This window comes from Sminthopsis crassicaudata, chromosome X (assembly GCF_048593235.1).
Source record: "Sminthopsis crassicaudata isolate SCR6 chromosome X, ASM4859323v1, whole genome shotgun sequence".
Classification (NCBI taxonomy): Eukaryota; Metazoa; Chordata; class Mammalia; order Dasyuromorphia; family Dasyuridae; genus Sminthopsis; species Sminthopsis crassicaudata.
Genome location: NC_133623.1, coordinates 25462575 through 25490295, shown reverse-complemented (window position 1 = coordinate 25490295; position 27721 = coordinate 25462575). Strand labels below are relative to the sequence as shown.

General features: G+C 41.7%; 1 protein-coding gene across 3 annotated transcripts; it reads left to right on the top strand.

Annotated features, from left to right (window-relative positions):
- Positions 1–626: 626 nt before the first annotated feature.
- LPAR4 (lysophosphatidic acid receptor 4) lies at positions 627–17755 on the top strand. 3 transcript variants are annotated; one of them, XM_074278599.1, is made up of 4 exons: positions 627–656; positions 941–1109; positions 6787–6945; positions 14911–17755. In XM_074278599.1, the coding sequence occupies exon 4, from the start codon at positions 15082–15084 to the stop codon at positions 16129–16131; it is 1050 nt and encodes a 349-aa protein (XP_074134700.1). In that variant the 5' UTR covers positions 627–656; positions 941–1109; positions 6787–6945; positions 14911–15081; the 3' UTR covers positions 16132–17755. The 3 variants fall into 3 exon arrangements, with proteins under 3 accessions (XP_074134700.1, XP_074134699.1, XP_074134698.1); XM_074278598.1 differs by lacking the exon at positions 627–656 and having other exon boundaries at positions 822–1109; XM_074278597.1 differs by lacking the exons at positions 627–656; positions 941–1109 and adding an exon at positions 1157–2043.
- The last annotated feature ends 9966 nt before the right edge of the window (positions 17756–27721 follow it).

Below are 27721 nucleotides of genomic sequence, written 5' to 3'. Positions count from 1 at the left end.
TCTACCTTGCACAGAGGAGGAAACTGAGGTTCAGGAAGGGAAAGTGATTTGTCTAACTTCTCAAAGGGAGTAAGTAGCAGAGCATCGATTCAAACCCCCAACCTCTGGATCCAAATGCACTGTATCATTACTCTGGGCTGCCTGTGGGAGTGCAGAGACTATGGTTTATTCTTCTTCGGGTACACTGTGGCACAGAGAATAGGACTAGATACATAGTAAACACCAAGGAAAAATTGAGAGGAGGCAGAGCAAGAGATAGACAAGATATAAGCCAAGTTAGAGACAGAAATGGAAAGTGGAGGAGAGGGTAAGACAGAGGGAGCAAGGGACAGACAGAGTGTTTTACAGTGCCTTCTATCATCAGTCAAGAGGTGTGGAGTTAGTGTCAGTCTCACTGAAAATGACTTCTGGACCCGGCCTTGACTCCCAGTGAGAACAGACCCAAGAGAGCTTCGGGAAAAGGCCGAGTGAACAAAGAGAAATATGTCCTGTTTGGAAGGCAGCTAATTGGCAAAGCTGGATTTGAGAAGCAGATAGAGGATTTCTCCCTCCCAATGCTCCTGGGGCAGGGATCTACCCAGAGAAGGAAAGAAAGCATCCTACCCCTGGCAGGAATGTTTCATGCCAGAGAAAGGGGAGGGGAGAGGGGTGCTGAGGTTGGTGGAGGGACAGGCTAGAAATGAAGTCGCAGATGGCTGGGTACAGTTCTCTAACAGTGTTCAAGCGAGAGGGGGGATGCAGAAGGGAGAGGGAAGGAGGAACGGAGGGAGGGAGGGAGGAGGGAAGGAGGAAGGAAAGGAGGTGGGAGGATAACATTAGAAGCGTGGGCGACCCAGTCAGCAACCTATAGCAGCAGAAAATACTGAGGGGAGGAAGTATATAGTTGGAGATCATTCCATTATAAACAGGTTTCATCTGTCCCCTTTACTTTGGTCACTAGCAAGCCCCTGAGCCTTTCGGCTAATTAGACTTCCTCTCAGCCAACTACTTAAGAGGAGGGGTGGCCCTCCTCCGGCCTCAGAATCTGAGCACTTTTCCTGGAGAAGGTGTCCATGTGGCCCCAGGGATCGAGGTGCTTTTCCAACGGTGATATTCCCAAGTTGAAGACGGTAAGTACCCATCAAAACTTCTTTCGCGCCCCCTTTTCCTAGATTCTCCTCCCCCTTTTCTTTCATCCGTGGCCCCTTCCGCTCCCCTCAATCTTTCTGCGGTTTTTTTTCCCCCCTGGAGCGTTTTGTCCTTGTGGCCTTTGCCCCGCTTTTTTCCGTGTTCTTTCTTCTCCTTTCTGTGCTTTCTATTTCTCTTTCATTCTTTCTCCTCCCTCTTTCTTTCCGAAGAGACAGGCTGGTAAGTACCCCCGTCCAGCCTCCCGGCTCTCTCTCAATCGTTTCGCTCCTCACTCCTCATTAGGCTGCTCCGGATGAGGCAACCTCGTCGCACGGGACACAAGCTCTCTCTGCCCATTAATTGGCCGGGAAAGAAGCTTTAGCCATTGTCAAGTGGCACTTAAGCTGCCAATTCCGGCCTTTCCTGGGCAGGGAGCAGGGAGGCCAGCGCGCTGAGATCCGCAGCGCAGTGATTGGTGACTCGGGAGCGGAGCCGAGCGCGGCTGCAGCCCCGGGGATTGGGCGGGCTCAGGGCTCCCAACGAGAGCGCCGGAGCCAATGGCAAGCATTTCCTATTGAGACCCCCAAGTGCTCCCCGGCCCCTCGGCTTCTTCCCCAGACACCGGGCCCTTTCTTGTGTCCTGTTTGCCAAAGGCATGCCGGCTCTGGCATTCCGGAGCCTCGGTGCCTAAACAAAGGCTGGGTGAGCCATGGCCCCCGCCCCCGCCTGCCCACTCCGGGGATGAGCGCTCGGCGCTGAGAAGCTGGGACCGACCCAGCTCGGGCTGCCTGCGTTCTTTGCTTTGCGCCGGAGGACATGGAGAAAGGCACGCACTTTGAAAGAGCCTGCCGCGGGAGCGGGGCACCTCGAGCTTGCTAGCTAGCTGTCCGCAGCCAGGAGCGTACTTTCTTACCTAGCACACCCTTCCTTTCTCGGGTAAGTCCTCTCGGGAGGGGGGCTGGGCGGGGGGGGGGGGGGGGCGTGCTCAGCGGGAGCATGCAGGGCCCCGTGGGCGCCCCTGCCACAAACGATCGGTTTCATTCGTTTCTGCGGGGATGGAATGAAACCACCCTAGGGTTCGGAGGACTGCTTAAAGGGCACGCAGATGGCCCGGGAAGCTGCTAGTTGCCTAGGAATGAAGACAGCATGTACCTTGCCAGCAGGATTAAAGGCATCTCCGTGGCTAGCACTTTAAAAACGCCTGTTGCTCTGGGTGACGGGCCTCTTTTGATTCTCAAGCTCAGAAGTTGCCTCCGAAGGGAAGAGGTCTCTTTTCGGATTTCTGTCCATAAGACTAGCAGCTGGCCGATGGATTTATGGGAATGGGACAGCCAGCAAATCGAATTATTCATCAATACGCTCTCATACGGGTGTCCAATGAAAACCTGTGTTTTGGGTAAATCTGACGAGCTGTTTGGAATGACATGAATAGATGCCTAATTCAAGAACAAAGCCCGAGCCTGGGGAATGGATGGGGCAGGTATTACTCTTTCGGAGAAAATCACTCCTGGCTTTTTACTTCTACCGTTCTTCGAGGCCAAGCTCCTTCTTAGTCGATCTGCATTCTCCCGGATTCGCTTGCAGGGCATTTGGGCCATTTAATTCGCAAGATTTCAGTGGGGGAAGTGCCAAACAATCCCTATGGAGAGGCAGCTCAAAGCTTGGTGGGCTCGTTCACCATCTGAGCCAGCCTCGTCATACCAATCCCTCCTTCCTAACTAGCATAAAGACAACTAGAGATCGGAGCCAAAAGCTCTGCCCTTTCAGGGAGCTCAAGACACATTCAAAAGTAGTTCCCCCCCCCCCCACACACACACTCACACACCCAATGAAGTCATTTAACTTGTCATAGGCTAAAAATCAGATCCCTGCTAGGGAGGGTATTTGGTCAGCTGATAAAATCACTAGCTTCCAGATTTTAAGGCAGCCTTCGAAAAGCAGAGAAGGATGGGGCTGGGAGTCCAAAAATACCCAGACAAATCCGAAGTCAGATGGCTCCCTCTTTGAGGGAAGCTTGGGTGGTTGCTGTCACTGTTGTGGTGGTGGCGGCTGTGAAGTCGGGGCCACAAGTGTGTAAGTACCATACTGCTCATGTCCACATGTTCATGCCCTTGACTTGTGTGGGAGAATGAGACTTGTGAAAACTAGAAGCTCAGGCTTTGGTCACTGACCTGGGGGGGTGAATTCGGCTCAGTTTTCAGGGAGGCTGCTTGGTCTAAAACAAAGAACCCTAGCCTTGGAAGCAGAGGCTGAGAGCTGGAAGGGATTTTAAAGATGATTTAATCCAAATCCCTCATTTTACAAGGAAAGACATTGAGGTCTAGAGGGAAAGAGTGGCTTGAGCAAGGCCACATGGCTAAGAAGTAGCAGAGTCAGGATTTGAATTCAGAGCTTCCAAATGAAAATCCAGGGCCCTTTCCATAATTCCACATTGTCTCTCTACGGTTAATGTCTGTGGGCAAATCCCTTCATCTCTTTAAAACAGAGATAACTAAGATCGCCTACTTCAGTGGGTGAATATTGGCAAAGAGAGAAAGGGGTTAGCATCCTTCAAAAGATAATGTCTAAAAATCTTTACTAGTTACTCTGTAAAAGGGTTTGCTCTATTTTGTCTACTTCAGAGTGGGTGAAGAGTGACTTCATCTTTTGAAGGAAGGTGATAGATTCTCTGGAAGACAGAAGATCTTTAGATTCGAAGGGTTGCTAACAAAAGGATCCCTAATATGGATTTGGAGACTTATGAACAAAGAAAAGTAGTACTAGATTGGACAGATGAAGGACATGTCCAGGTACAGGGGCAAGTCTGCTGCTAGTGGAGCTGATAAGAATGGTATACAGTTCAAACATGGAGATAACTTACAAAGTTTCTGACTGCTAGGCTGCTGGCCTTACATCATCAACAGGACCTTTAAGAGAGTCAGAATATCAGGTAATCAAGTCAAAACTTCTAGTCTATGAGGGAGGACCTGAAGATAAATATGATAAATTACTTGCCCTCAAGGAGCTTACCTTCTAGAAAGAAAAGCAAATTATACTCATATAAAATTGTAAGAACCATGTGAATGATGATAGATGTAAGATTTTAAGGAACTGAAAGGAAAGAAGAAAAGGAGAGGAGAGACAGACAGACAAGGAGGGAGGGACACGGAAGGAGGCAGAGAGGGAGATCACTGTAATAAATATAGTTCAAATCCCAAGGTGCCATGGCTGCTTATACTAACTCTGTGAACTCTGGTAAATCCACTGTAAAGGTAGATTATCTATAAGGTTCTATCTGGCTTGAAATTCTATGGTTGAAGAAATCAAGGAAGGTTCCTTGGGTGCTCAGTAATAGCACTTTGAACTAGATCTTTAAAAATGGATAGAAGTTGATCCGGTGAAGTGGGTTGGGTTATGGGAATTCTAAGCAAAATAGCATGAACAAAAGTATTTGGAGACAAGGAAATCAGCCTGGCTGAAAGAGATTTTCTACAGGTGAGTAGTTAGGACCAGACTGTCAAAGAGTCTTGAAAGAGTATCCTGTAGACAGCTGGAATACTCTTCAAGATAAAATACAACAGACAAGCTTTTTGTGTCTTATTTGACAAAAATGGTTTTCCTCCTCATTTTTTAGAGTCTATACACATGCTAGAGAAGGAATTTTAGATAAAGCAGTTTGTGAGCCTAATCTCTTTGGCTCACTAATAGCCAATCTGGAGCCCTCTGTACAAGGAGTGTGTCACCTCTTTGGAAAGAATTAAATGACTAGTAAATTGGCTACTTGATGAGCTGTTCTCACTAGATTAATTCTTCACCAAAAGGATTATTGGCTGCTAAGCAGACTTAGGCTTTGAGTAATGATTCTCAGTGGCTTGGTCCCCAGGGAAGCTTCTCTGGGTGGCTGGGACATAGAAGGATGTAATCTTCATGTTTATGACACGATAGTGTCCATGTGGTGATATCTGGCCTGATGAATAAATGCTTTGCATATTGAAAAAAAAACCTTCAAATATGGTCTTAAGCCTCATTTACAGCAATACTAGTCTTCCTGAATCGGCAGGAGGGAACACGTAGCCTTCAAGGCATCCTCTACTAAAGTGGGCCACTGACAGAAAGTAATTAAGAAGTCCTGCCTCACCAACCTTGATACAACTAAGATGTGTTAAAAATCAGTATAGACTCTTAGCTATGGGGCTCTTCCCATAGGATACTCATTTTTACAACTGTTCTCTGTATACAATTGACACTCACATAAATATTTGTTGTGTCTTGTGGGGAATGACCAGGATATGCCTAGTTTCTATAACCAGAGGAGTATTGGAATGGTGAGTATTTCTAAGGAAGAGAAAGGAAGGAGGCCCTTACACATTATGATATATATATAGTCTTGAGCACTTCTGAGACTGGGATTTCAGGGACTAAAAACAAATCTATTCTGATCAACCCAATTCAAGTAATCACCTCACTTTGGAAGTATATATATTTTTAAAAGCTCCAAAGAAAGTTGTACAATATTAATTGTGGAGCATGCAATCACCCATTCATTTTTTATGGTTCATTTAGGTCAGCAATGGTGTAAAGGGAAGCATATACCTCACTCCTTTTAAGAATTGAAGAAATCTTTATACTCACCTGGGAATCTGAACATTTCTAGAGGTTTACATTCTCTTGCAGGGAGGAATAGTGTGCTAATCCCATGGCAGGGTGCGGCTTTCCCCTCCCTTCTTCTTTCCCACTTTTTTTTTTTCCAGTTGGTCTTCATACAATAGCTAAGAATGTCAATGCCAGAAGAAACCTTAGAACTAGAACCTAGAATATATCAAGAGCTAGAAGAGACTAGAAATCATCCTGTTCAACCTCCACCTTTTACTGATAAAGAAACTGAGGACCAGAGAAAGGAAGTGTCATTGAGCAAACCAGGAATAAAACTTTTCTGAGCCAGTTATTTTTACTAAACCGTGTCTTTTCCCAAATATTTGAAGTCATCCCAAAATGGGGTCTTCTGGCAAATTTAATATTCTTGTTAACTGAGGCTTCACAATTGCTCGCAATTTTTAAAAATTAGAATCGTCTATTAGTTAGGTGGTAAGAGTGAAGGATAGCAGGCGACTAGATAGACTATATGTTCTATGATATTCTTGTAATGTCAAGAAAACACAGGGAAGGATTTTCAGCATATGGGTAGACCCCTATGGCAAATTTCTGGGAGGATATGGACAAGAGTTGAGCAGGCTGAACATGTACAGAGAGACTAGGTTACATTGTGGGAGGAAATATCCACATCAGTAAACTCAAGTAACAATTTGGACCCTTCCTGGAATACTCTTTCTTCACGACCAGTTACTCTTTCCATGTGGGGATGTGGCAGGAAGAAATCAGGCCTGGGGTTGATGGGCCATGGGGGTTCCAGCACAGCCTGTTCCTCCCCACTTTCTCCTTCACCTAAGTTGGCTCTCCTTCCTCTCCTCACACTTAGATCTCTATATGGCTAGAACAGAACATGTGTTGGAGGGAAAGGGAGATCAGGAATGATTACTATAACCAGCAAATTCACATCAGGAGAAAAGGGGGGATTTATAATACAGTTTCTCTGTGGGGTGTCAGTGTGAAAGGGAATATGGCACTTTTAAAAGATGTGAATTTCCAAGAAAACTACTCGTGCATTTCTTTTTCACTGGGTATTTCTCACAAAAATTTCAGATTCTTTAGAGCCAAGAACTGTTAGAATCTTCAGCCAAGGCCTGAGTGCCAATACAGCCCCAGCTATTGAAGTGAACAGGTTTGGAGAACCTGCCCGAACATCCTTCGCTTCTGCAGCAAACAACTCAGAGGGTCCCCACGTCTTACTGGATCCCTACGGTAATTCTTCTCTTTGATTAAAGCCCTGTAAACATGAACTCTGCCTTCTGTTCTGGGTCCTAGCTGACTATAAAGCCCTGACTCTGACTCAGGTATAACTCCTTGGCCAGAGGAGGAGCTGACCATGGTGCATCCTAGTGGCTGTGGCAAACAGGCTATTTAGGCAATCTCCAAGGCAGCAGAAAGGGAGCCAGATCTGGGCATGTGCTGTCAGAGGGTCCATCTGGGCCCTGCCACTTGGCTGCTCGGATGACTTTGGTCAAGTTACTTGCCCTCCTCGGGCCTCTCTGTACAACGAGAAGGTTGGACTGCATTATATCTAATGTCTTTCTTGGCTCTGAATCTTACAGATGAACCTGTTCATCAAAGTAGCTGCCCACTCCCACTAGTGCTTTAGATCCCAACCCTCTGCCCTGTCACACCACCTGGGGGGTATAGCCCAAATTTACCACTCCTCAGCTAATCTGATCAAGAGCCAGCACTAAATCCAGCTGGTCCTCTGATAAAAAACACATGGCTCAGCTCCAGAGCCAGACTTAAGGCTTTTCCAGCTGGGCAGGATGAGCCTTCGGGCGCTTGGGGTCATCTTCACAGCACAGCAAGGGTACTGAGGAGAACATCCGAGCGAACAAAAGAATCCCATTGTAGGGATTAGGCCGTGCTCTGTCATCTGACAAGCAGCCTGGTGCAGGTAGTACTGTAAGAATCAGGAAGGCCTGGGTTCCTTCCATCCCAGCCTTTGACACACACACTGCCTGGATGACCCTGGGAACTCACTGAACCTCTCTGTGCCCCAAGCAACTTTCTATAACTTGAAGTTACAGAAGATTTATTGTTCTGCAGCAGTAGAGGGACTTTCCATACTAAGACTTTCTCACAAGGATGAAATCAGGTTGGGACCAAAAGCAACATTTTTAAAAAATGACCAACACATATTCAGACACTAATGAGAGCCCACAGTAATGTATACATTATAAGTCAATAACATCTATGAAAAATGCAAATTCACCTTAGATAGGGAATCTCCCTCATTTACCTCACAGCACTCCTCAGAGGGTGTTGCTAGTCACAGTTCCTACAATTTTACAGATGTACCTGCACATCATTAGGGTTTTAGGTCACTTGCCAAAGTATTGTAACAACTGGTACCTACAGTGGGCTGAAACTCTGGTGATGCCAGTTTCTTATTTGGCATCTTACCAAATTCTCCATGTCATTCTCTGCCTTTTTTCCTTAATCAGCCATTCAGAATTATTAAAGGCAATGCCACCCCCAGACCCAGGATGGAACAAAATGATCTTATTGTTTCTTGTGATTCAGTTAATGAAACTAATAGAAATGTGAGGTATTATTCTAAATCTTGATTCCTCGATCTAATTTGCTATCATACATACATACACACACAGGGTACTCACATCTTTGGAGTCTCAGCTCTCTCAGTCCCTACTCATGTCCCCTTGCATCAGTGCATATGAATATTTAATAATTAAGTGTCCAAATGAAAAACCGTTAAGCTTATCTGGACAGTTTGGAGGCGGTAAGAAACAAAGCAGAATTCCCAGCTGATATAGAGGTAGAGTGCAGAATTTGGAAATGAGTGAGTCCAGGAATTCCCCTAAAGCCTCTAGCCCCTCTATTGTGATGAGATACCAAGTCTCAAGGCCCAAGACAATGCTAAAGCTGTAGCTTGAGCAATCACTTGACTTCCTAACCAAGTTGGGGCAAAAGACTACATTACTGAAAGGAGGCTGATGCAATTCTTTGGCCCACTGCTTTGGAGCAGTCAACCCTCTTCTTTTCCAAGTGATGGACCAGGTCAGTGGGTGAAGAGTTATTGGGGAAGTGAAGCCACTTTTGGTCAAAAGAGGAGAGAAAATCAGCTTGGCCTTTGGGATAGGGTAGATAGAATCTGATTGGATCAGGGGCCCAGTCAGTCCAGCACTCTAGTTAAATAAAATAGATTTGGCGAGGCAGGGAGAAGAGCCAGGAGGGCAATGCAAACCAGATCTAGCCTGGGGAAGCCACCATGTACAGGAAATACCTCTCAGCAATCTCCCAGGAGATCTTCTGGAACATAGAAACCAGGTTGAACAAGTGAAGCATTTAGCACAAAATGAGCTGCCTAGAATTTGAGCTGATAGGGATCCTAGCTCAATTGTGAACTGAAACCTTTAGCAGTTTTCTCCATGTGCTGTGTTGTACATATAACTAGACCATGTTGGAGATATTCTTCTGAAATATCAACCAAAGAATAATATAACCTGAACTTCAGTAGCACTCATGCCTTGGCTTTGTTTGACCTGGGAAATGTCCTAATCATGTCAGTTTTCAGCTTTCTACTGTTCCTGATGCCTTATCCATCCCTTGTCCAGGATCATGTGGAACTCCCTGGATTTTCACAGCGTTTGGGTATTCCTTAGCTCCCAACACTATTTAGTATTTATAGGCAAGAATACAATGGTGTCAGAGGAAGTGCTGGACTCTATTGTGTCAAGTTTCATACACTTCCACCAGATTAGAAAGAGGAAATACTGGAGAGAGCTGAACCACTCAAAGCTGAGCAAATGCTATTCAAAATGAATCAGTGGGAGAGACTTCAGGTTTCCTCCACCTTCTGGGACTTGGTTTCCCAGGCTCTGATTAATTCTGCTCATGGCACTTTGTGTGCAGGTAATGAGGGAGGGAATAATCACTTCTATATGGTACCTACAGTGTGCCAGATATTGCGCTAAGCACTTTTTACAAATATTATCTCATTTTCTCCTCATCACAACCCTGTGAGTAAAGCGGGAGAAAACTTTGCTTTTAAGGTACCCCTTGGAAAGTTCCCACCCTGTAAACTGCAGAGATTGATTTATTAACTGAGGAGGGCCAAGAGGCTAAATATTCTGCAGGAGTTGGGGAGATCCCAAGTTTAGCATACTTCATTATTGTTAAAAATCAAAAGAAAGAGTGGAAAATGGGAGTACCTGCAATGAGCTGCCTGAATTGAGTCCATATGTGTGGGTCAAAGTTAAAGATTCATTTTGGGTTGGATTTTCTTGGTACACCTTCAGCTGACCTGCTTCCTGCCCATTGTCAATAGAAAAGCATCTTTCTGATGAACTGAACTCACCAAGTGATTAATCATGGGAATAATTGGCTGTAAAAACAGGGCAAAAATGTATGTGTGCATATAATTTTTTTTTCTTTTGCAACTCATGTGAAGCACAAATGTTGGCCCATCGCCTCTGTCCGCTGTACAATCTGTTAACCATTTATGAAAAGCCCTAGTGGTAACTATGTTCTACCTCTTTCATAAGCAAAAGCCATTCCTTGAATTCAGCTTATAGAGTCCTTATTTTTTCCCTGAGGTGAATAAATACCCTTCCTCCCACAGTTCTCCATCTGCAGAGTTGAAGCCTGGTAGAGCAGAGAACATCACTGAGCATCATGGGCTGGCAGGGCTGGGCTTCAAATAAAGGCACCTTTGGGTCTCTCTGGGCTCTCCATAGCTGTGGGATATTTCAGAGAAGTGCCAAAGCTACAAGGACAAGTCTTTTCCAAAACCATACAAGAGAACCTGACTCTTGCTCCATTCTGTTCAGTTAGCTTAGATGTGTTCCCTAAGGCTAGAAAAAGCCCAGAGGGCTGCTTTCAATTTTTGTCTAATGGGTTGTGTGACTTTGGGCAAGCCCCTTATCCTGTCTGGATGTCAAGTTGCCTCTGCTGGACTAAATTAGCTCAAAGGTCCCTTAGCTCAAATGTGCCCTGGTCTCAAATATAGTATCAAGGGTGGAGACTCTGAATGTAGTATTTGAAGGGAGAAGCCTCTGTAAGCTTATTCTTCTAATGCTGAAACAACTCTTCAATCCCAAGCCATTCCAGGAACATGGGTTTAATCCAGGACAGGTGCTGAGGACAGAATGAAGTCCCAGCTGCTGCACAGGCTCTGTTTCCAGCCCCGACTCACCCTAAAGATCCCAGGGACCCTTTGGGGAATTCAGTCTTCACTGAATTTGGCTTTCCTCGAGGTCAAATGAGCTATCTGAAAATCGCTTATCCCAGTGGTACATGATAGCTGCTTCAGAAATGGTTGATATCCTCTCAGTCCAAAAGCAACCTCGAAGAAAACTTCAAATCCTTCTCAGCCTGAAGTTCTAGTCCCAGTTCTGCTGATTACTGCCTGTGTGACCACTGGGCAAGTTATTTCTCTGCTCTGTGAGATCCAGTTTCCTCAGACTCAGGACAAGGTTGGATTCATAAACCCCTATGGCATTATGAGCTCAAAATCCCATGATCCTAGTTTTGGCAGAAACTCAAAGACAGGATTTCTAAGTAGAAAGAAGGCTGAAGAATAATGGTGTCTTTTTGGATTGAGACAGAGGTGCAAAGGAAATGTCAACATAAGTGTTCAGTTGTGTCAGGGAAGGTTTAGAAAATGTTACTTGCGTAGTATTGCTCACTGTCAGGTTTCTAAGTTTTCCACAGGTCTGACCAAATCCTTTCAAGCCCAGCTCTAAGATGGGGACATAGGTGGTGTGTATCCAGAGGAGAAGAAGGGTATAGCCAAGTTACATACTGAGTCAGAAATAGAACTCAGCTAATGATCTGGGTAAAATCCCAAGACCACGCTCTTACTGCTAGACAGACAAGGTGCTATGTGCTGCAGCAGGGAGAGGAGGCTGGCTGGCAGATGGGTGTCCCTCCCATTTTCTGAGTTCAGAATTGTGAAAAGACTATTTTCTTGCCTGTGTTCTTTTCTCTCTTATAGGGTTTGATTACTTAGAGGACAAATTTAGCAAGGTAACAAATATTAGTTGAGTGCCTTCCCAGGCCAAACCCTTTACTAGGCAATCTGGGGTGTGCAAAAGTAGAAGACCCTGCCCTTCTGGAGCCAATGCTTTGGGTATCCCCATGTGAATGCAGCCTAGTAAGTGCAAAGTAATATATTTCTGCTGATTTTGGTCTGGACCAAAGGAAATTCTCTCTACTAATGCAGACTAAGACTTGTTTAGCAACTCTTTGGGGAGTCTGAGAGCTGAAGTGGCTAACCCCCCACTCTCTATCTACTACACACCTTTCTTGTCTGTGTGTCTCTGTCTCTTCCTAGAAGAAGAATCAAAGAATAAAAGGAAAAAATGTTACTGCATTAACTGAAGAAAGCTACTTATGAAAGGTGAAGGGGATTCAGTCTCCTTTCTGGACGAAATCATTTGGAAGGAAGTGGAAAGGTGCAATTTGGAGAGGAGGAAGAAGGTGGGCCAGAGTTTCAGGTTTAAACACCTGCCCAAAAGAATGAGTGAATGACAGAGCAGTTTGTTAAGTGATTATTAGGTGTCAGCCACTGTGCTAGTGCCAAGGATGTAAGCATGAGCATGGAAGATAGTCCTTGCCTTTAAGGAACTCTTCTGAAAACAAGGGAAGACAAAACATAAAGGGGAGCTAAAAAGAAGTAAAAGGGGGAGAATACGGATGCTTAAGCATGCTTTGGAAAAGGTCAGAAGTAGTGTGGAGACCTAATCCTGAAAAGGAGAAGGCAAAATCCCAAGATCAGAAGCCAAGGTTCAGGTGGGAGGGGAATACCTGAAATGCAAGTAGTATGATTTAGAAATGACTGGGAAGATATACAGCTGGAAGGAAAGAACCTTAAAAGTTTCCTAGTCCAATTACCTCTATTGTACTAAGGCTACTAAGGTAAGGTCACTTGCTTAGGGTCATACAGGTAGCAAGTGGTAGAAATCTGAACGTGAGACTTCTGACTGAATCCAGGCCTAATTCTGCTACACCCCAGTATAAAAGTACAGAAGCACAAATGCCTTGGGAGTTCTTGCTAAGACCACTGGTTATCCTAAGCATAAAAGGCTACTCCCTCAGTTACCTGTTTTGCCATGTTATCTCACTCAGAAGCATGTTGGGTTTGGGGCTGCCTCACTCTTGGCTACCCTTGGTCTGGAGCTCTGCTTTCCCACTAATATTTTCTCCCATCATAATACCCGAGTCCCCTAATCCTGCTGTCTGTCAAAATCGAATCCTCCCAGACAGTGGACGCTACCTTGTGGGTTATATTGCTGAGTATCTCATCCTCTGTCTTAGCCTCCATGTGTGGTGGTGACAATGCAAACTATAGGGCACTGATTTTTAGGAAAATGTGGGCTTATGTAGCCCAGGCAAGGGTTTTTCCCCCCTTTATTCTGGCTTAGCTGCAGAAGTCCTTTTAACCTAGTTTTTGGGACTGAACATTATGATATAATGGAGTGTACTCTGGATTTGGAATCAGAAGATGTGGGTCCAAACCTTTCTCTGACATTTAGTAGTTGGGTGATGTTAGCTAAATCAGGTGATTTAGCCCTCCAGTCTCAGTTTCTTTATCTTGAGATAGAGGACACAACACAAAGATTTAGATTAGATCTAATGTCTATGGTCCAAATTTCTCTGGTCATTAATATAAGAAAGAGACATTTCAAAGGAATGGTTTTTACCATCAGGGTATCCATGTGAAATCCATTTGTTTTCTATGTGGGACAGAGAGACCACTTTTCTTCTACAGGCTTCTCATCTCAAAGGCTTGAAAACTAACTCCTTGCACACAGTACCTCATGGAGCACTTCCCTTAGCACTTCTCAAGCTAAGACAGTTCATAAATATAAACATTTCCCCCAAAATCTGTACAGCTATTGAGCAATGAAGATTGAGTCAGTGACTTCCCTATGAAGAAGCAGTCTTCCTGAGGGAAGCAGGGTGCAGGCGGAAGCTTGAGGAATGAATGTCCACAGAGGATCAGCCTCTATATTTTACTCAGCTAGGGTGAACTCAGTTTAGAGGCTGGCAGAAGGAGGGGGACACTGCAAAAGCAAAAAGTAGGGAGATATTGTAGGTATGGGAGACCAGCTGAGAGAGTCAAAGGATCAGAGATTTAGTGCTAGAAGGACTCTCAGAGACCATTTAGTCCAATCCCCCCATTGTGCATAGGAAAAAACCGAAACTCCAACAGGTTCAATGAATGGCCCAGAGTTGGTGGAGACAATGGGACTCTTGGATTTCACTTCTCTCTTTGAGCACTCCTTGGCTCACCATTGCCTTGTAGTACACTAGCAATGACATTCCCAGAATATCATTGCTCACTTTCACATCCTGGCTAGAACACCTCCTTTTTTCAGTCTTTTAGGGTATCTCTCATGTACAATATTGGACCAGTAAAAAGAAAACCAAGGAGATATGGCGGTAGTTAAATGTCAATCAATCTGAATCCCTAATTAAGTAGGACTTAACTTTGAGGAGAAAGCCAGGTGACAAGACTATAAACTCATGGCAAGGATTTAGTTTAAAAAAAAAAAAAAGAATAACAAAATTGCTACTTCCAGAATGCATCTTAGAATCAATACAGGGTCTGTCCATACAATTGCTGTGCTTTCTCTATGTCAAGTCCTGCACAGTGGGCATTGATACTAAGATCTGGAGGCTGTATAGTTTCCCCAATGATTGATGATTTAGTTTTGTTTAGTACACTGACCTAAAGAAGGCCAGAGGCAAACATATTTTAGAAAGGGCAGCAAAACACAGTGAAGGAAAAAAGCTATCCTGAAAGGTCCAGAGACCTAAGTTCTGGCCCCAACTCTGCTCCTAATTAGTCATGTGGAATTGGGTAAATCATTTGAAGTCTCTGAACTAAGCTCCATTCTCCTATCTGTTAAGAAAAAATTATAACACTTGCACAAGGTTGTTGGGAAGATTTGATAAAGTTAAATAATGAAAACTATTAAGTGTTTGAAACTATAAAGGATGATTATTATTAATAGTGATAATAAAGAATATTTGTGCTCAAACTTTCAACTAGACCAGAACCCCCATTACTTATGAGTGCCTTGGCTAATGTTTTCTTCAAACCTGGGTAGATAGGAATTTTATCTTTTTCTCTCCTGCAATAGTACTTGAAATCCAGGTGATCAGTTGCTGTGCTAACTGGTTCCACTTTGTCTTATATAGGAGAAAAATATCTTTCTGCAAAATTCAGGTCCCAGAGGAGTTACCTTTTTGCCAGGCAGGTGGTTCAAGTGGCACTTGACCTCCTCAGCTTCCCCCAAGGCTTCCTGATCAGTGTATGGACACCACAGAATTCCACTGCAGCAGCTTCCAGAAGCCCAGCCTGAAATTGGAATGGGAAACTCCAGCACCAATCAAACATGTTTCACTGATGACTCTTTTAAGTACAATCTGAATGGCGCAGTTTACAGCATCGTGTTCATCCTGGGTCTCATAACAAACTGTGCGTCCCTCTTTGTTTTCTGTTGTCGGATGAAAATGAGGAGCGAGACTGCCATTTTCATCACCAACTTGGCCCTCTCTGATCTGCTCTTTGTTTTTACCTTGCCATTTAAGATTTTTTATAACTTCAACAGACACTGGCCTTTTGGTGACACCCTCTGCAAGATTTCTGGGACTGCTTTTCTCACCAATATCTATGGAAGCATGCTCTTCCTCACTTGCATCAGTGTTGACAGATTCCTTGCTATTGTCTATCCTTTCCGCTCTCGTACTATCCGGACAAGAAGAAACTCTGCCATCGTGTGTGCAGGAGTGTGGATACTGGTCCTCAGTGGTGGGATATCTGCCTCTTTGTTCTCCACAACCAATGTCTCCAACTCCACAACAACCTGCTTTGAGGGGTTTTCCAAGCGCATCTGGAAGACCTATTTGTCCAAGATTACGATATTCATTGAAGTGGTAGGCTTCATCATTCCTTTGCTCCTGAATCTCACATGCTCTTCCTTGGTACTGAGAACCCTCCGAAAACCTGCAACACTCTCCCAGATTGGAACCAACAAAGAAAAAGTGTTGAAGATGATCATTGTGCATGTGGCCATTTTCATTGTATGTTTTGTGCCATACAACTCTATTCTCTTCCTGTATGCTCTGGTCCGCTCCCAAGCCATAACCAACTGCTCCCTGGAGAGGTTTGCCAAAACGATGTACCCCATTACACTGTGCATTGCAACACTCAATTGCTGCTTTGACCCATTCATCTATTATTTCACTTTGGAGTCCTTTCAGAAGTCTCTCTATATTAACACCCAGATCAAAATGGAGTCGCTTTTCAAGACTGAAACACCACTGACAGCGAAAACTTCTCTTCCAGCAATCCAGGAGGAACTCAGTGAGCAGGCAATGACTAACGGGGGAGAACTCATGTTGGAATCCAACCTCTAACCATGCCACAGATCTCGCATTCATTCCATGTCATACAACAGCTTTCCAATGTTGAGATCCTGAGCAACAGCTTTGGTCTAATATCACAGAAACTAGTGACACTCTGCCTGCCTCAAGGAGGACCCAGATTCTTGGAGTAACTCACACCATTTTTTCCCAATACCTACAGGTCTGATGACATTATAACATCCAGAGGGAGTACCAGATTTTTTGCTCTCCTCAGGTTTTGCTATGTGAAATGAATGAGTAGGGGAAATCTTTGTTATCTAGTGATTTTCATTCAAATGTTAAGTGGAACAACACAATTGGACTTGGAATCACAGAATTGAGTTAGGAAATGGAAAATCAAGCTTATCATCTTACTACTCATAGCTACATGCTAGTTTTCCCCCTTTCTCTACAAAGGCTAGTGGTTCCTATATTCATTTTGAATGGCTGTTTTTTGGAGATCAAATCAGCAGTTTTCATCAATCTTCAAACTGACTCTAAGAATATATTTTTAAGTTTTATTTTCATTGAAATATTTGAATGGGAACACAGATTCAGTTCAATAACAATTAAATATCTACTACATGCAAGGCACAGACCAGCTAAATTTGGCTTGTATGTCTCTGTGTGTGTATATGTGAAAACAAAAAAGGTTGTGTTTGTGTAAGAGCAGGAAAGAAGAGTTATTAAAGTAACTGGCTCTTCTGATCAGAATACTTGCAATATAAACCATAGTACATGCCGGTGTATTCAAGTGCATGTTTATTTTACCTTTATATTTGTGTACTTTTCTTACTAGCAACATTCAGATTGAAAACCTGAGCACATTATAGCTGAACATCATCTGAATTTGTGCTCAAAGCAGGGGTTAAGTGGGAGATAGGGGAGGGGGGAATCATATTAAAAGAACATTCTTAAAACATACATTTATTGTATCTTTGCATGATCTGTAGCCTTGGCCAGTATGCTTCATTTTCTTATCTAACGGAGACCTCGGCTACAGAGTAAATATAGGCACTAAACATATAGATAGCAGCTAAGTTAGAAAATCAGATAGAACTAAATCTTCTTTGCTCTTTCCATTTACAGCAATATACCTGACTGGACATGCATCTCTCCTACTACTTTTAGAGCAAAAAAAACCAAGCCAAGTTGGACTTTTCTTTGTTTCTTTGCCACATGCCTGCTTGTTTTGCAACTAACTTATTCAATATGCATTTCTTTCAGATTTATGAAACCTATATCATATATGTACATATATACATATATATACACAGACACATATATATATATATGTATATAAATGAGCGTGTATTTGTCCATTGGGCCAAACACATGAAATTGTATGGCCTAGGCATGAAAGGATTTGATGAGAGAAAAGGACACAGATAATGAATACAGAGTCTTTTTAGGCAGTGAGGAAGTAACTGCAGTGGCTCTTGCCCCAGTGACCTGATGATGTGTCCATAATAAAAATGTAACCAACCATTGACAATGGACTGAATGTATATTTATATAGCAAATGGAATTTTAAATTACGCATGAAAATAAAAAAGATGCTTAACCTCTAATTTCTGCTTAGACTGACTTGGATTTTAAATGTTAATTTGATGTAATAAAACACATTTGAATTAGCCAACTGCTTCAGTTTCTTGTTGCTTTTCCTTTGAATAAACCCTAAAGGCATTTTCTTCATCCCCTCAAAGAAAGTTGTTAGTATAGGTTTGAGCTCACACCAAATCCAACACCTCATTTTTCTATCTAAAGTCTCCTGGAGAATTGGCAAATGGCAAATCCCTAAGCAATTTTTGAGGGATCAAGTCAAAAGATTAAAATCCTTTTTTCCAAGCTGGCTTTGATTTATTTGGGGTTTAGAAGAAAACTGACTTTTCAATCTAGTTTCCAGGACTTGATGAATGTATATTAAGACTCACAGGGCACCATGCAGCAGCCTTCCAGGATCCAGGAAAATGTGGACAAGCAGACCATCTGACAACAATGAGAGATGGTTGGAGCCAGTTGGCTGGATAAATCAATAGCTAGAACAGGTGGTGGTCACAGGGCAGGGCCATGCAGTGAATTCCTGATAAACTCACTGATTTCTTTTGACAGTTAGGGAACTAAATGGAGGAATCTAGAAAATGGACATTCCATATTAGCTACAGATGACAGAGAACTCAAAATTTCTTTAATGGCTAGCCCTGGGCAACATTTAGAAGCAGAGGAAATTTGTTTTGTTTTGTTTTGCCCTCCCATCTTTCTTTCTGCAACCTGCCAGACTAAACCAAAGGCCAGAATCCATCCATCAGGGTCCTACATGAGGTTGCCACATTGATGGACTATCTAAATGAATATCATCTTGATTTTCCTTTTTGCTCCTCTCCATCCACCAGGTGTCTTGTGCCCTCATGCTGCCCTCTGACTGCCCAAAAATTCCCTAGTGTAATGCCTGCCCTCCTCAACATCTATTTCATTCTCTCCCCTTACCGTTCTGAGGCTCTACAATCTACCCCAAAACTCCTTTATATTTTAGCTAAGGGTTAGGGAGGAAATCTGGCCAACATTTTGGTGTAATGGAAGGAGTACAAGATTTGGAGTTGGAACAGTTCAAGGCCTGTCACTGCTGTTTATCTGTGAGATCTTCAGTATGTTGCATTTTTCTGGGGGCCTCAATTTCTTGCTCTGTAAGGTAAGGAGGTTGAACTTGATCTGGGCTTTAAGCTTAATCCTGATTTCAGGGAGTCCATGAACTTGTATGGGAAAAATGTGAATATGGGAATAATCTTTGGTTTCCTTTGTAATCATATGTATTTTATTTTCTGCACTTAGAAATGTGACTGAGAAGGGGTCCATAGACTTAACTAGACTGCCAAAGAGGGCCACGACACAGCAAAGGTGAAGATTCCCTGATCCAGAGGATAACTAAGGCTCCTTTCAGCTCTGTCATTTTTATTTCCCACTTAGGTCCCCTCCCTCACCCATAAGGTACTTGCATTTGTCTCTAGTGGGTAGAATGCTTACTTGCACAGCCCCTCCCTCTGGCTCAAAAGCCTACCTGTCCTATTCATCATCAAACCAGACACCTACTTGGAATAAATGTTACAATTTAAATTCATGTAGCTTAGAGTTGGAAGTTTGGGGTTTGAATTTTAGCTTTATTAACTGTATTTGCCCCTATAGTCAAGTGACTAAACAATTCTAGACCTCTGATTCCTTATGTTGCATTATATACTTGCTAGATATGTCATGAGAATAAAATGGACATAGCTGCTGCTATTTAACAACTGGTTGAGGGGCAGGTAGAGATTTACGTACACACACTTTTAAATTTAATCTATATTTTAATATGTTCTCTATCACATCTTAAGTCTTAGATGATCAAATGAACAATAAATCAATCTTTGCTGATTTCTGGGGTGCAAATGCTCACACTGAAAATTTAACAATTAGTTCTCTTGAGTCCTTTACCAGCTGGCTCCAATACGTCCTCAAGAGAGTGCTTCTTAGACTTTTTCCACTATGACCCCTTTTCATCTCAGAAATTTTTATGTGACCCTGCATATCTAAGTATATAAAATAAGTCATCATTTGCTGATAATAAATCATAATTGTGTGACCCCCATATTCAGTTATGAGACCCTCTATGGGGGTTTCAATGCATAGTTTAAGAAGCTTTGCTCCAAAGGATCATAGAGTAAGAGCTAAAAGAGGTCTTATAAGTACTCCAAATCCCTCATTTGACATTCATTTCAATGGGCATTAAAAAAATACTAACTGTGCCAGACACTGGGGATATAAAGAAGAAAAAAGTCCCTGAACATTGATAATTAAAAGTAAAATTTCTATGTGATAAATGCAAGGTAATTTTTTGAAGTAGGAGAAGCACTAACACTTAAGGAAATAGAGAAAAGCCTCTCTTCTTGCAGGAAGCAACACTTGAATTGAGGCTTCCAGGGAGCTCTCACATAGCTAAGTAAAAGGTGCATGCCAGGCCTTTCAAAGGTGTTGGGAAAGAAATGGGAAATCATGTGCACACAATAGCAAGAAGCCCTGTTTGCTGAGAATATAGAGTGTGAGAAGGGGAGTCATTAGTAATCAGTTTGGAAGTATCTGGGAAGACAGCTTGGAGTCAGATTATGATGGACTTAAAATGCCAATTGGTACTTTATCCTAATGCCGTAGGGAGCCAATGAAATTGTTAACCAGAAGAGTGGTCAAATATGTCTCAGAGGAATACCAGCTTGGCAGCTTCAAAGATTGGAGAGGAAAGGCTGGGTACAAGGAGACCAATTAGAAGGTTCTTGTAGGAGCCTGAGGTCTGAGAGTGAAAAGAAGGGGAGAGATGCATGTGATACCCAGTACAAATGAAGGGCATTCAGCTCACAAGTGCCAGAGAAAGGATTCCAACACAGATCTGTTAACTTCAGCTCCATGACATAAGACATTTTTATAAATGTGAGCTATTGAAAACACCAATCTATCTGATAGTTTTTAAAAAGAAAGCTAATATAGTGGAAAGTGGATTGGATTTGCAGTTAGGAGACTGACTCATGTCTCAACTCTTTTATTTGCTACCTATGTGGTGGACAAACTCACTGAGCCTTGGTTTCTTCATCCATATTATAATATGTGAACTATTTATTTCATTGCTATAATGAAAAAGCTCTATAAATGTGAGTTTATTAATAAAAATCCTTAAATAACAATAATAAAAGAAAAATACTTCAAAATAAAATAACTTCTTTATTCTGGTAGATTCAGTTGAAGAACAGAATTACTTACCAATGACTGGAAGTATGAGGTATCATGAGGTCAAAATTTAACGCCTGCCCAAGTTGTTGGGGTTCTCAGGACCCCATTCGAGTTGTCAGGGTTTGCAGGACTTAGGGAATTAGTTGGAATACCAGAAATCAAGAGAATAGACCAACACCAAAGTAGCAGCCTGTAATAAATGCTAAGAATATCAAAACTCAAAAACGAAGTTGTTGTTTGTCCATTGTTCTCAAAGAAGACCATGACATCAGAAAAGTGATGCCATGGCATATAAGTGAACTGGATTGAAGTGAGGGAGGGTTGTGCGAGGTCACCTGCCTTACTTTCTCCTCTGGAGACATCTGGGCTCAACAACGAGATATAGATGAGGACAGCTGGAGATGGCTCCTAAGGCTATGTACCAGAGTCAAAGAAGCAGCACACAGCAAAATCAGGTGCTTAAAAAGGGTATACAGAAGCAATAAAGGTAGCCTTTCTGTGGCTTCTTTGTTTAATGGTGAGTGGGAAACATCTTTCTTCTAATCTTTTAAAAGAATCACAAAATCTCAGAGTTTTAAATGATTTCAAAAGCCATCTAGTTCAACCCATACCCGACCTTAAATTCTCCATACAATATCCTTAACACATTTAACCAGATGACCCCTGTTTCTAGCCTCTCCAGAGAGCTGCCGGGGTGACAGCTGTGAGAGTGGTGAGCATGAGATGTTATGAATGACCCTGGCAACCAGCTTTGCTCCATGTTTGTCAAGGAGCATGTTTACTCCATGTTTCTCAGACAAAGTAATTGAAAAACAGGGATGATTTATCAGGTTGCTCAGGAACTGCCAGCTAACTGCTATTCAATATGCCACATTCCTGAAGACTTTTAGGATCCTAGAGCCATAGAAGGAACTTCAGGACACAGAATGTCTGAGTTGGGAGGGACTTCAGAACATTTTTAGAACCAGAAGGAAACTTAGAGATAATATAATTTAACCCTTTCTTCTTACAGATGAAGAAACTGAGATTTACTTAATGGCACAGATGAAGAAAAGGCATCCTAACTATGTTCAGGATAAGAGGAAGATAAAAGAAGATAAAGGATCTTTTTTATGGGATGGATGGGACAATTTTAACCGACAAGGGAGAGAGAAGAGAGAACATTCCAATTTTTACTTTGCTTCTGTTTCTCTGCCAAGAAGAATGATATTTGGACAGAGAAATATCAAATAAAATGGTTAACTGAAAGTTGAAATACAAATGTACAGTCAATATTTATTAAAAGCTTACTATGTATCAGGAGTTGTGAGATGTGCTAGGGAAACAAAGAAAGGCAAAAAACTGGATATAATTGTCAGAGAAGGAACTAGAATTAAGATGGATTGGGAAAGAATTCTTGCAAAAGGTGAAATTTTATCAAGGATTTGAAAAAATCTGGGGAAGCTAGGAAGTAGTGGGTGAGCAGGAAGAACATTCTAGGTCTTAGGGACAGCCAGTGAAAATGCCTATAGTCAGAAGACAGTGATTTGTTTGAAGAATAGCAAGGAAGCCAGTGTCACTGAATTTCAGGGAATGTGGTTGTGGGAAAGGGATTAGGTGCAAGAAGAAAAAAGAAGGGGGCAGGTTACAAGAGGATTATATTTCATCCTGAAGGTGATGGGGGCTACTGGTACTTACTGAATAGAGCAGGTGGCATGGTCAGATTTTTAAGAAGTTCTCTGCTTCATGTATAAGCTATATTGGATTACTTCCTGTCTAGGCAAGAGGGGAGGGAGGGAGAAAAATTTGGAACACAGGGTACTGCAATGGTCAATGCTGAAAACTATCTTTGCTTGTACTGTTAAAAATAAAAAAACTATTATTATTATTATTTAAAAAGAAAAAAGTTCTGGACTTTAGGGAAATCACATCGACAGCTGAGTGGAGGAGGGACTGGAGTGGGGAGAGACTTATGGCAAGGAGAACAGCCAGAAGGCTGTTGTAGTAGGTCAGATGAGGGCCTTCAGTGTTAGAGGAGAAAAGGGGGCATATACAAGAGACTTTACAAAGGAAAATCAATGAGTTTGGCAATAGATTACATACGGGGAAGAGTAAAAAAGGAGTGAGAAGCTGAAGATGACATCTATGTTGGGAGACTGCATGAGTGGGAGAACAGTGATCTTGACAATCAGGGAATTTAGGAAGAGGAAAGGGGGGGTTGGAAAGGAAAGATAATGAGTCCAGTTTTAGATATTTTGACTTTAAGATATCTATAGGACATCTAAGTCAAGATGTCCAATAAATGGAGACAGAATACTGGAGATCATCAGATTCTGAATAAGATTTCAGAAGCCTCAGCACGGAGATTATAATTGAATTCATGGAACTTGATGAGATTACCTGTGAAACAGTATAGAGGAAGAAGAGAAAAGGGTCCAGGACAGAGCTAGGGAGGACACCCTTGGTTAATGGGTATGACCTGAAGTTCTAGCAAAGAAGATAGAGCAGGAATGATCAGACACCTAGGAGGAGAATCATGAGAATCTCAAAAGAAGGGAACATGAAGGAGAAGAGAGAGGGTCACTGACAGTGTCAAGAACTGCAAAAAGGTCAGGAAGGATGAAGATTAAGAAAAGGTCATTAGAGTTGGCAATTAAGAGATCATTGGTAACTTTACAGAGGGTAGTTTCAGTTGAAAGAGACAGGAAGCCAGCCTGTAGAAAGATAAGCACAGTGAGAAGATGGGCAGCTTTAGAGTGATCCTGTGGGGAGGGAGGAAATAAGTGAGAAGATGGTAATAGCATCTAGCTTCCCTCAATGATAATTATTTTCATTTATGTGGAACTTGACTTACACATATATTTTGATGATGATGGTAAGAGCTAACATTATTTACTATGTGTCAGGCACTTTTTACAAATATCTCATTGGATCCTCAGAACAATCTTGGGAGGTAGGTGATATTATTATCCCATTTTAAAAAATGAGGAAATTAAGAGAGACAAAGTTTTAGTTTCTTGCCCAAAGTCACTCAACTATTAAGTGTCTGATCCTATATTTGAACTCAGGTCTTTCTGATTCCAAGCCCAATATCCAATGTGCCACCCATCTGCCCATTTTCTCCTTATGTGAGGTAGGTTCTGTGGCTATTATTATTCTCACTTTAGAGATGAAGAAATTGAGGCTCAAAGAGGTTATAACACACCTGTGATCATACATGTTTAGTTAGGTGTCTGAGACAGGATTAATAATCTGGCAGCTCCTGACTAAGGTCACTCCAACATGCTGAGAGCAGGGCTTTTTCAATTTTTTCACCCAAGAAATTTTTGCTCCATCCCAGATATAGAGGTATATAAATTAGGTATACAGATCAAACATTGATAACAAAGCATAATTGTTTGACACCCATATTCAGTTATGTAACCCAATGTATAGTCAAGAATCACAATTTGAGAAGTTTTGTCCGAAGGAACGGAAAGAACTCATTAAGCTAAAACTGCCATGTCTAAAAGTTGCCTTGAAAATTTTAATAACAAATACAATGGCCGCTTCCAAATTCTCATGTTTCTTGAACTGTCTGCAACCTTTGACCCTGTCAATCAGCCTCTCCTCCTGGATAAAATTTCTTCTCTTAGGTTTGTACAACCTTACTGTCTCCTAGTTCTCTTCCCATCTGTCTGATTGCTCTTTTGAGACTCCCTTTCAAGATCTTCATCCAGGTCACATCTATTAAGTGTCCCTCAAGACTCTGTCCTGAGTTCTTTTCTTTTTCTGTATCAGGGTTTTCTAAGCCTAGGGCCTATATACTCCCAGGATGTCTGCAGATAAGATTTTGGAGGGGCCAATAACTTGGATGTGAAAAAAACATATCTTTACTTTCATTAACTTTCAATTTTTTCTGAATGGATGCTCAAAAGTTGGAGAATGGAAGAATAAGTTATGGTATATGAATGTTATGGAATATTATGTTCTATAAGAAATTATCAGCAGGATGATTTCAGAGGGGCCTGGAGAAACTTACATGAACTGATGCTGAGTGAAGTGAATAGAACCAAGAGAACATTATACATAGCAACAAGATTGTGTGATGATCAACTGTGATGGACGTGGCTCTTTTCAACAATGAGGTGATTCAGACCAGTTCCAATGATCTTGTGATGAAGAGAGAAAGAGAACTGTGGGAACTGAATGTGGATCATAACACAGCATTTTCTCTTTTTTTGTTGTTTGCTTGCATTTTATTTTCTTTCTCATTTTTTCCTTTTTGATTTGATTTTTCTTGTGCAGCAAGACAATTGTACAAATATGTATGCATATATTGGATTTAACAAATAATCCTAACCCTAAATGTTTAACATATTGGATTTAACCCTAACCCTAACCCTAAATGTTTAACATATATTGGATTATTTGCCATCTAGGGGAAGGGTGGAGAAAGGAGAAGAAAAATTGGAACACAAGATTTTGTAATGGTTACTACTGAAAAATTATCCATGCCCATGTTTTGAAAATAAAAACCTTTAATAAAAAAATCTTTGTTTTCTTTGTAATGCTGTTACTACTACTATCACTGCTGTTGCTGCTTTTCCTCCTGCTGCTGCTATTACTCATATTCTTGTTGCTGTTGCTGCTACTATTAGTTGTTGCTTGTTGCTGCTGGTGCTATAACTACCTATGTAGCATTTATAAAACACTTTATTTGCAAAGGTGACTTACAAATATTTCATTCTATTGTCACAATAGACCAGGGAGGCAGATGACTTACTATCCTCATTTCATTGATGAAGAAACTGAAGTTGTGACTTGTTTAGGGTCACATAGATACAAAAAGTTGAATTTGAACTCAGATTACTTAATCTAGGTCCAGGGCTCTATCCACTGCATTATTTAGCTACTTCTTATCATGTCTGCATTGATTGCCAATTCTAGTCTCTCTACTGAGCTCAAGTATTAACCACAGATTGGGTTTTGAGATTCTGCTGGCAATCTTTAGTCAGTGGGAGAACTACCACAGAGTTTGATTACAAGAAAAAGAAGAGAGTGGCGGTTCCTTATAGGATACCCTCTATATCCCAATTTGCATCTATGGGATGAATAGTCTATTTCCTCATCTCCTTTTCCTGGTTCTTTGAATTCCTTCAATACTCAGGATTAAAATTCCACATTCTGCAAATGGCCTCTGAACACCACTGCTAGTATCTTTCCTCTGAGATTACCTTCCAGTTATACTATATATAATCTCCTTGTACATAGCTGTCTACATGTTGTCTCTCTGTTAGAATGCAAGTTCCTTAAGGACAGGGACTGTGTTTTTGCCTTTCTCTGTATTCTGAATGCAATTTGAACTCAGAAACTGGCACATAGTAATTCATAAATCCTTGTTGCCTACATTCCGAGTTTTTGTTGGCAATCTTTGGACAAAAGGAGAGCTACCCCAGAATATGGAAAATATTATTCTGATGATCAAAAAAGGTTTGGAGCTTACAAACTTAAGTTCAAATAGACCCAAAAAAGGAAAAGAAAAAATGAAGAGGAGAAAGAAAGGCCTGTCAGAAAAACCAGAACTGGAACTGAAATAATAAATAGCAAAAAAGAATTCCGATTATGATGAAGAAACACCACAGGGTAAAAGAAAGCAAGGAGAATGGTCCAAAAGAATGATACTTCTGTGAGTATACAACAGACTTCAACCAACAAGGAGGAAACAGCCACAGTGACTGGCCCGCTATACCTCCCACTTCAATTCTATCCTTTGTTTCATTCAAGCCTCTACTTAAGTGTCGCTAGTCCTCTATCATTATTATTGTTGTTGAGTCCTTTTTCACTCATGTTGGTCTCTTTGTAATTCCCTTTGAAGTTTTCTTGGCAAAGATATAGGACTGGTTGGCCATTTCCTTCTCCAGCTCATTTTACAGATGAAGAAACTGAGACAAAAATGAAGTGAGTTGCCCAGGGTCACATAGCTAGTGAGTGTCTGAGGACAGATTTGAACTCAGGAAGAGGAGTCTTCCTGCCTCCAGGTCCTGAGCTCTATCCACTGCAGCGACCCCTAGCTGCGCAAACTCCAAAATTAATTTATATTACCATGTATAGATAGTACTGGCTAAGTATGTAGCCAGGCCATATAGTCCAAACCTGCTATGTGTAAACACTATATATATATATATATATATATATATATATATATATATATATATATATATATATATATATATATATATATACACATACACATACACACATATACATAATATATATATATGCATATGCATGTACATATAAGCATATGTACGTATGTATATGTGTATATATTTATTTCTGTATTTTTCAGCTTCTTAAAACTGTGGGTGGCAACCTTATTTGGGGGTCATATAACTGAATTTGGGGATCCAAATTTTATCATTTGATAATGTTTGATTTGTATACCTACTTTATTTGCTTATATACCCAGGACCATGTAAAATTTTCTCTGGTGAAAAGGGGACATGGGTGGAAAAAGTTTAGGAAGCTCTAATATAGATTACATATATATGATTAACTATATGAACATCTCTCTCCCCTATACAATTTAAAGGTCTTGAGCAGAGATTGGTTCTTTTTTACTTTTTTATCTTTTTATTCTTAGTACAGAGTGTTGCACTGTGGGGGAGTAAATGCTTGCTGACTGACTGATAAAAAGCATTAGAGGAAGATACATATCGGGAAACTGCTGCACTTCAAAGACAATTTTAGGAGCCCTCGGGAGGGTGACTGATTTAAAGCAAAAGAGGATAATTAAGCAGCGGTTATTATTGACAAAGTGAATGGCCCAGGGGCTGGGCAAAATGCCTAACTGCCCCAGCCTGGTCTAGCCCAGCATGCCTCCCCTTTC